The sequence below is a fragment of the Protobothrops mucrosquamatus genome, unplaced genomic scaffold (genome assembly GCF_001527695.2).
Source record: "Protobothrops mucrosquamatus isolate PMUCROS unplaced genomic scaffold, P.Mucros_1.0 scaffold1973, whole genome shotgun sequence".
Lineage (NCBI taxonomy): Eukaryota > Metazoa > Chordata > Lepidosauria > Squamata > Viperidae > Protobothrops > Protobothrops mucrosquamatus.
In genome coordinates this window covers 92999-103095 of record NW_015388089.1, presented here as the reverse complement: position 1 = coordinate 103095, position 10097 = coordinate 92999, and the positions used below count along the sequence as shown (strand labels likewise).

The following is a 10097-nucleotide window of genomic DNA, read 5'->3' as shown; positions in this document are numbered from 1 at the left end:
TTATTCCTCCCTCCCTGCTTCCTTCCTTCCCTCCCCTCCTCCCTCCCTCCCTTCCTCCCTCCCTCCCTTCCTTCCTTCCTTCTCTCCCCTATTCTTTATTCCTCCCTCCCCTCCCTGCTTCCTTCCTTCCCTCCCCCCTTTTGATCTTGGAAGTGTGCAAACGATGGTGTGTGGCACACTTGTGTTTGAGCATTGCCCCCTTCCAAGTGGGTGGTTTCAAATGGGGCCAATAGCTCTGCAAGCTTGTATATTGCTTGTGGTTGACATTTTGAGGTAGGCTGCCTCTGAATATGAAGATACTAAACCGGTGTTTCTCAAACTTAGGGATTTTAAGATCTATGGATTTCAACTCCCAGAATTCCCCAGCCAGCTTCTTTTAGATGTATGGTGTCCATACATGCTGGCTGGGGGATTCTGGGAGTTGAAATACACCCGTCTTAAAGCATGGAATTCTGAGAGTGGAAGTCTCTTAAAGCATCCGGGCTGGGGAATTCTGGGAGTGGAAGTCCACCCCTTTTAAAGCATCCTGACTGGGGGATTCTGGGAGTTGAAGCCCACCCCACTTAATGCATGCTGGCTGGGGAATTCTGGGAAATGAAGTCCACTCTTCTTAATGCATGCTGGCTGGGGAATTCTGGGAGTGGAAGTCCACCCCCTCTTAAAGCATGCAGGCTCGGGAATTCTGGGAGTTGAAGCCCACCCCACTTAAAGCATGGCTGGCTGGGGGATTCTGGGAGTGGAAGTCCCCCCGTTTACAAGTAGCCAACCTTGAGAGACACTGTTCTAAACCCAGGCTTGATTTGAACCTTAGACAGCACAGATATCCTGGTTATGCTGAGTGACATGGATATCAACGCCATCGCGGGGACCCTGAAGCTGTACTTCCGCGAACTGCCGGAACCTCTGCTGACCGACCGGCTCTATCCGACGTTTATGCAGGGCATCGGTAAGGACTTCCGTTCACGTACATTTGGGAGAGACAGAGGGAGTCAAGATCTGCAGCTCAAGACTCTTAAAAACCAGAGCTGATTTCATTTTGGGGAAAATTTGCACTAGTACCCATAGTCCTCGAGTTACGACCGTCTGTTTAGTGACCACTCAAAGTTGCAACGTGACTGAAAAAAAGTCACTCGTGAGCAGTTTTCACCCTCACAAGCATCTCCGCGGTCCCATGATCCAAATTCAGATTTATCTCGAGGGGCGAACGGGGAAAAAAAAAAGAAATACAGGTAGTCCTCGACTTACAACGGCTCATTTAGGGACCGTTCAAAGCTGCAACGGCACTGAAAAGAGGGACTGAGGACCGTTTTTCACACTTAGCGACCGTTGCGGCCTCTCCACGGTCACGGGATCAAAATTCCTCTCGTCCACTTGGCAACCGGCTCCTATTTATGACGGTCGCAGCGTCCCGGGAGGGGAGGGTCACGTGATCCTTTTTTGCGTCCTTCTGACAAACAAAGTCAAGGGGGGGGGATCCGGATTCACTTAATGACCGGGTTACTAACTTAACAACTGCAGTGATTTACTTAAGAACTGTGGCCAGGAAGGTTGTTAAATGGGGGCAAAACTCGCTTTTAAAAATATTTCACTTAGCAATGGAAGTTTTGGGATCCATTGTGGTCGTAAGTCGAGGACTTTGCTGTAAAATAGCGGATTTATTCAATGTTGCTGCACTTGTTTACTGCAAAGCGGACTGGCTTGCCTTAAATCAACAACATCTGTTCGGCAACTTGTGGACATCTGGTTTCCCATCCCGCTTCCTGATTGGCTGGGTGGTCCTCTGCTCCCTCCTCCCTTCCATCCAGCATCTGGGGCAGATTTTGCAAATCTGCTAACCCTTTCCAGAATGAAGCCTTCAGTTAACTTAAGTTTGTAGGTTTGTTCCAGCAGGGAATGATAAACTAAGCAAGCTGGCTGGCACTCAAAAAGCCAGCAAAAAAGCCAACACAGTGCTGGGCTGCATTAACAGAGGGATAGAATCAAGATCAGGTGAAGTGTTGATATCACTTTACAAGTGACAAAATTAGTGGATGAGAGGAATGCTGTGGATATAATTTACTTGGACTTCAGTAAGGCATTTGATAAAGTACATCACAACCTACTACTTGACAAGATAGAAAAATGTGGGGTAGACAGCATCACCACCAGATGGATCCGTAGCTGGCTGACCGGCCGTACTCAGCGAGTGGTCCTCAATGGAACCACATCTNGGCTGGGGGATTCTGGGAGTGGAAGTCCACCCCCTCTTAAAGCATGGCTGGCTGGGGGATTCTGGGAGTGGAAGTCCACCTCTCTTAAAGCATGGCTGGCTGGGGGATTCTGGGAGTGGAAGTCCACCCCTCTTAAAGCATGCTGGCTGGGGGATTCTGGGAGTGGAAGTCCCCCCGTTTACAAGTAGCCAACCTTGAGAGGACACTGTTCTAAACCCAGGCTTGATTTGAACCTTAGACAGCACAGATATCCTGGTTATGCTGAGCGACATGGATATCAACGCCATCGCGGGGACCCTGAAGCTGTACTTCCGCGAACTGCCGGAACCTCTGCTGACCGACCGGCTCTATCCGACGTTCATGCAGGGCATCGGTAAGGACTTCCGTTCACCTCCATTTGGGGGAGACAGAGGGAGTCAAGATCTGCAGCTCAAGACTCTTAAAAACCAGAGCCGATTTCATTTTTGGGAAAGTTTGCACTAGTACCCATAGTCCTCGAGTTACGACCGTCTGTTTAGTGACCACTCAAAGTTGCAACGTGACTGAAAAAAAGTCACTCGTGAGCAGTTTTCACCCTCACAAGCATCTCCGCGGTCCCATGATCCAAATTCAGATTTATCTCGAGGGGCGAACGGGGAAAAAAAAAAAGAAATACAGGTAGTCCTCGACTTACAACGGCTCATTTAGGGACCGTTCAAAGCTGCAACGGCACTGAAAAGAGGGACTGAGGACCGTTTTTCACACTTAGCGACCGTTGCGGCCTCTCCACGGTCACGGGATCAAAATTCCTCTCATCCACTTGGCAACCGGCTCCTATTTATGACGGTCGCAGCACCCCGGGAGGGGAGGGTTACATGATCCTTTTTTGCGACCTTCTGACAAACAAAGTCAAGGGGGGAAGCCGGATTCACTTAACGACCAAGTTACTAACTTAACAACTGCAGTTATTTACTTAAGAACTGTGGCCAGGAAGGTTGATAAATGGGGGCAAAACTCGCTTTAAAAAAATGTTTCACTTAGCAACGGAAGTTTTGGGATCCATTGTGGCCGTAGGTCGAGAACTTTGCTGTAAAATAGCGGATTTATTCAGTGTTGCTGCACTTGTTTACTGCAAAACGGACTGGCTTGCCTTAAATCAACAACATCTGTTCGGCAACTTGTGGACATCTGGTTTCCCATCCCGCTTCCTGATTGGCTGGGTGGTCCTCTGCTCCCTCCTCCCTTCCATCCAGCATCTGGGGCAGATTTTGCAAATCTGCTAACCCTTTCCAGAATGAAGCCTTCGGTTAACTTAAGTTTGTAGGTTTGTTCCAGCAGGGAATGATAAACTAAGTAAGCTGGCTGGCACTCAAAAAGCCGGCAAAAAAGGCCAACACAGTGCTGGGCTGCATTAACAGAGGGATAGAATCAAGATCACGTGAAGTGTTGATACCACTTTACAAGGCCTTGGTAAGGCCACACTTGGAATACGGCATCCAGTTTTGGTCACCAGGATGTAAAAAAGATGTTGAGACTTTGGAAAGAGTACAGAGAAGAGCAACAAAGATGATTAGGGGACTGGAGGCTAAAACATATAAGGAACGGCTGCTGGAATTGGGTCTGTCTAGTTTAACAAAGAGAAGGACGAGAGGGGACGTGATAGCAGTCTTCCAGTATCTCAGGGGTTGCCATAAAGAAGAGGGAGTCAAGCTATTCTCCAAAGCCCCTGAAGGCAGGACAAGAAGCAACGGATGGAAACTAACCAAAGAGAGAAGCAACCTGGAACTAAGGAGAAACTTTCTGACAGTGAGAACAATTAACCAGTGGAACAACCTGCCTCCAGAAGCTGTGGATGCTCCAACACTGGAAGTTTTTAAGAAGAGACTGGACAGCCATTTGTCCGAAATGGTATAGGGTTTCCTGCCTGAGCAGGAGGTTGGACTAGATGACCTCCGAGGTCCCTTCCAACTTTATCATTATTATTATTAATCAAGGAGAGAAGCAACCTAGAACTATTATTATTATTATTATTATTATTATTATTATTATTATTAATCAAGGAGAGAAGCAACCTAGAACTATTATTATTATTATTATTAATCAAGAAGAGAAGCAGCCTAGAACTAAGGAGAAACTTCCTGACAGTTAGAACAATTAACCAGTGGAACTCCTTGCCTCCAGAAGCTGTGAATGCTCCAACACTGGAAGTTTTTAAGAAGAGACTGGACAGCCATTTGTCCGAAATGGTATAGGGTTTCCTGCAGGGGGGTTGGACTAAATGACCTCCAAGGCCCCTTCCAACTTTATTATTTTATTATGTGCCTTTCCAAAAGGCAACTAGACTTTCTTGGGTTTTTTTCCCTTGAAAACGTTTTGCTTCTCATCTATTATTATTATTATTATTATTATTATTATTATTATTATTATTATTATTATTATTATTATTATTATTATTATTATTATTATTACTACTATTATTATTATTACCACCTACCCACTTCTTTTCTCTTTAATTCCATTTGGGTTTTTGTTTTGTTTTTTCCTAGCGCTTTCCGACCCCTCGGCCAAGGAAAACTGCATGCTGCATCTTCTACGGTCCCTTCCGGACCCCAACCTCATCACCTTCCTCTTCCTCCTAGAACACTTAAAACGGTGAGTTTCCCCGTCTTAAGCGGGGGTGTGTGTGTGTCTTTCGTTAATTTTTTCACTCATTTCTCTTGCACCCAAAGGTGTTTTTTCTACGAGGCAGCTGGGCTTTCCTGTTTTTCTCTGAAGACATTTCGCTTCTCCTCCTAGAAGCTTCTTGAGCTCTGACTGGATTTCCTTTGCACATTCCCGTTTTCCGTCCCACCTGCCTTCATTCCCTTTCAAGCTTTCCAGGATAGCCGGCAAGTTACAGATAGTCCCCCACTTACGACCAGAACGTAATTTCTGTGGCTAAATGAAACATTGGTTAAGTTGAGTTGAGTTGAGTTGAGTTGAGTAGAGTTGAGTTTAGAATAGAGTAGAGTAGAGTAGAGTAGAGTAGAGTAGAGTAGAGTAGAATAGGGAATAGAGTAGAGTAGAATAGAATAGAATAATAGAATAGAGTAGAGTAGAGTAGAGTAGAGTAGAATAGAATAGGGAATAGAATAGAATAGAATAGAATAATAGAATAGAATAGAATAGAATAGAATAGAATAGAATAGAATAACAGTTGGAAGAGACCTTGGAGGTCATCTAGTCCAACCCCCTGATCAGGAAGGAAACCCTATACCATTTCAGACAAATGTCTGCCCAGTCACTTCTTAAAAACTTCCAGTGTTGGAACATTCACAACTTCTGGAGGCAAGGAGTTCCACTGGTTCATTGTTCTCACTGTCAGGAAACTTCTTCTTAGCTCTAGCTCTTTCCACCGTTATTAAGTGAATCACTGCAGGTGCTAAGCGAGTCCCACGGTTCATAAGTGAACCTGGCTCTCCCATTGACTTGGCTTGTCAGAAAGTCACCAAATGACCCCGGGATGCTGCGACCATCATAAATATGAATCAGTTGCCAAGCATCTGAATGTTTGATCACATGACCAAGGGAACGCCTCAACAGTCGTTAAGCGTGGAAAAACAGACATAAGCCATTTGTCTGAAATGGTACACGGTTTCCTGCCTGAGCAGAGGGTTGGACTAGATGACCTCCAAGGTTCCTTCCAACTTTATTATTATTATTGTTATTATTATTATTATTATTATTATTATTATTATTATTATTATTATTATTATTATTATTATTATTATTATTATTATTATGGCACAGTCAGCCAGATGTTTATACTGGATTTGGCATGTTGTCTACCTATCGAGTCCTTACCCAGGACCTGGGATGGGCAGATGTGGATGTTTGATGGTATTACAAATATCGTCGCAGGATGGAGGCGGTTCCTAGTAAGGCCGCCTTTTGCAATTGACTAATGGCGAATTTGTCAATGCCAATGGTGTTCAAGTGGTGCTCCAGTTATTATTATTATTATTATTATTATTATTATTATTATTATTATTATTATTATTATTATCATCATCATCATCATCATCATCATCATCATCATCATCATCATCATCATCATCATCATCATCATCATCATTATTATTCTCCGTGCCGTTGTAATTTCAATCCATCCCTTAAATGAACTGTATTGTTCATTGGGACTAATTGTATTGGGAACGGGGAAAAAAGCCCACCCACAAACAGCCAGGATAAATCTTAACACGCTTCGACCAGCCTTACAAAAAAAATAGAGCTCTAAATTAAAATTTAAGAGCAACGCTTTAAAAAAAAAAAGGGTAAAAGAATGTTTCCAAAACAGAGGAAAGAGGGGGGGGGATTCTTTTTAGCCTGGAGAAATCAGCCTTATTTTATTTCCTTTCTTTTTTTTTTTTTTTTGTGCGTTAAGAGGAATGCAAAACTTTTTTACATTAATAGGGGTATTTCCTAAACTGCATCCCACCCCCGCTCTCGCTTCAAAGCTTTCAGGGCATTTGCCGGAAAGAATTTCCCTGTTTTTGCAAAAAAGACAAAAAGGATTGTGCATTTTTTTTGAGGGGGGGGGACGGCTTCAGATTCCATCCGATGCTGCTTTTTAAAAATAAAATAAAATAAAATTCTGCCCCACGGGCATTTTTACATCCCTGTTGGCAGGGAGACGAGGAAGGGGTTCAGAGAGGGGGGGGGGCGCTGGGGCTGAGAGGTCCAAACCCCCTCCTCATTTGGGGCTGGGGGGTGTGCAGAATGCCCTGTCCTCGCTTGCCCCCGGAGTCTCCTGCTTAAGGACACGGTACCGTTTGGTGCAGGGCCCAGCTGGCCCGAGAAACACACCGTGGGGAATTTTGGAATTGAGGACTGGAAGCTCTTTGCACGCTCTCACCTCCCTCTCCTGGGCTTAACCCCAGCGTGGAAGGAGGAATGGCAAGCAACTGCAAAATGAGTGGTGTGGGGGGAGAGAGAGAGAGACTTAAAGGGGCTTGCGAGGGAAATCCACGGGGTGCCTCACTCAGGGCCGGAAACATGCCTCGTTCCACATCTGTGTGGCAGGGCAGGGCTCCAGTGTGTTCAGCTTGTTTGTTGTGGAGAGAGAGGACAGCAATTGCACACAGCTGTCTCTCGCTGTAGCCATCTTTGCTCCCTGGTTTCTGGGATGGGGTTGATGCAATGTGTGTGAGTGTGCGTGTGTGTGTGTGTGTGTGTTGGGTCACAGTGAAGGAACGGGTGGGTGGGAGATCTCTGAAGCATCAAATTTGGGCAGAAGATGGGAACTGCAAAAGGTGAGTTTGGAACTGCATAGAACAGGGGTTTCCAACCTTGACAACTTTTAAGACTTCTGGATTTTTAACTCCCAGAATTCCCTAGCCAGCATGCTTTAAGAAGGGTGGACTTCCACTCCCAGAATCCCCCAGCCAGCATCCTTTAACGGGTGGATTTCAACTCCCAGAATTCCCCAGCCACCCTGCTTTAAGAGGGATGGATTTTAACTTCCAGAATCCCCCAGCCAGCATGCTTTAAGAAGGGTGGGCTTCCACTCCCAGAATTCCCCAGCCAGCCTGCTTTAAGAAGGGTGGACAAACTCCCAGAATTCCCCAGCCAGCCTGCTTTAAGAAGGGTGGACAAACTCCCAGAATCCCCCAGCCAGCCTGCTTTAAGAAGGGTGGACATCGCCCATCTTAAGCCATGCTGGCTGGGGATACTAGACCTGGCTGGGGGATTCTGGGAATCGAAGTCCATAGATCTTAAAGTTGCCAAGGCATATAAGTAGTCCTCCACTTACGACCGTTCATTTAGTGACCGCTCGAAGTTACAACGGCACTGGAAAAAGTGAGCTTTAACCATTTTTCTCCCTTTTGACCGTTGCAACCTCCCCACGGTCACATGATGAAAACTTGGCAGCTAACTCGCATTTACGACCGTCGCAGTGTCCCCGGGGGGTCATGTGATCCCCTTTTGCAAACTTGTGACCAGCAAAGTCAGTGGAGAAGCCAGATTCACTTCACGACCTCATGATTCACTTAACAACCGTGGCCCCCCCAAAAAAAGATAATAAATGGGGCGAAACTCCCTTAACAACTGCCTCGCTTAGCGACGGAACGTTTCGGCTTGACTGTGGTCGTGAGTCCGAGGACTACCTGTAGGATTGCCATCCCTGTTGTGTCCTTTTTCCGGGGTGGGGAACAGCGGGGAAGGGAGGACGAGGGTTGGGAAAATGTGGGGGGAAATCCTCCCTTTCCATCGGGGCTCGGCAAGGGATCAAAGACCGAGTTTAGCCACGTTGGCATCCGATTCTCCCGGGCTTCTGAAACCCTCTCGTCTCGTCGCCACAGGGTTGCCGAGAAGGAGCCCGTCAACAAAATGTCGCTGTACAATCTGGCCACCGTCTTCGGCCCGACGTTGTTGAGACCCTCGGAAGTAGAGAGCAAAGGGCATGTCATGCTGGCCTCCGACATCTGGTCCCACGATGTGATGGCGCAGGTAACCGGCGGGACGGGAACCCTGCAGAGTTGACCAGCACAGTGGGGTGGCATGGGGTCAGGGTGGAGAAGATCTCCACGGCTGCTGGGGTCCGGCCGGCCTCCTCTGCAGGGTGGTCTTCCTTGGGGAGGGGTCCGCTGCAAATCAGATTGTACGAAAGGTGATCCTCCCATTTAGGGAGGGGGGGGAATTAAATTGGACCGCAAGCTCCGAGCCGCCTCGGTTTCCCCATTGCACTTTGCAAAGTTTGCCAATTGAAACAGCAGCTTGACTTTTTTGGGGTGTGTGTGTGTTTGTCGTGTCGGGTAAGTGAGGCCGTTTTTGTCTGCATTGCCAAGCGCGTATTTGCTCTTTGCGTGTAAAAGGGAAGANCTGTGGATATAATTTACTTGGACTTCAGTAAGGCATTTGATAAAGTACATCACAACCTACTACTTGACAAGATAGAAAAATGTGGGGTAGACAGCATCACCACCAGATGGATCCGTAGCTGGCTGACCGGCCGTACTCAGCGAGTGGTCCTCAATGGAACCACATCTACATGGAGGGAAGCGTGTAGTGGGGTGCCCCAGGGCTCTGTTCTGGGCCCAGTGCTCTTCAACATCTTCATCAACGATTTGGATGAGGGGATAGATGGGGAACTCATCAAATTTGCAGACGACACCAAGCTGGCAGGAATAGCCAACACTCCAGAAGACAGGCTTAGGATACAGGAGGATCTGGACAGACTTGAACACTGGGCACTATCTAACAAAATGAAATTCAATGGTGAAAAGAGCAAGGTTCTACATTTAGGCAAGAAAAACCAAATGCACAAGTACAGCATAGGTGGCACCTTGCTCAATAGTAGTAACTGTGAGAGGGACCTCGGAGTCCTAGTGGACAATCACCTAAATAGGAGCCAGCCGTGTGCTGCAGCTGCCAAAAAGGCCAACACAGTGCTAGGCTGCATTAACAGAGGGATAGAATCAAGATCACGTGAAGTCTTAATACCACTTTACAATGCCTTGGTAAGGCCACACTTGGAATACTGCATCCAGTTTTGGTCACCACGATGTAAAAAAGATGTTGAGACTTTAGAAAGAGTACAGAGAAGAGCAACAAAGATGATTAGGGGACTGGAGGCTAAAACATATAAGGAACGGTTGCTGGAATTGGGTATGTCTAGTTTAATAAAGAGAAGGATGAGGGGGGACATGATAGCAGTGTTCCAATATCTTAGGGGTTGCCATAAAGAAGAGGGAGTCAAGCTATTCTCCAAAGCGCCTGAAGGCAGGACAAGAAGCAACGGGTGGAAACTAATCAAGGAGAGAAGCAATCTAGAACTAAGGAGAAACTTCCTGACAGTGAGAACAATTAACCAGTGGAACAACCTGCCTCCAGAAGCGGTGAATGCTCCAACATTGGAAGTTTTTAAGA

At 46.6% G+C, this 10097-nt stretch overlaps 1 protein-coding gene across 1 annotated transcript in view; it reads left to right on the top strand.

Moving 5' to 3' along the window:
• The window catches only part of ABR (ABR activator of RhoGEF and GTPase), an 86744-nt gene that overhangs the window by 68521 nt on the left and 8126 nt on the right, over positions 1-10097 (top strand). The window contains exons 14-17 of the mRNA XM_015823744.1: positions 816-946; positions 2449-2583; positions 4736-4841; positions 8531-8678. Coding sequence (XP_015679230.1) covers positions 816-946; positions 2449-2583; positions 4736-4841; positions 8531-8678 — 520 coding nt within the window. The remainder of the gene's footprint in view (positions 1-815; positions 947-2448; positions 2584-4735; positions 4842-8530; positions 8679-10097) is intronic.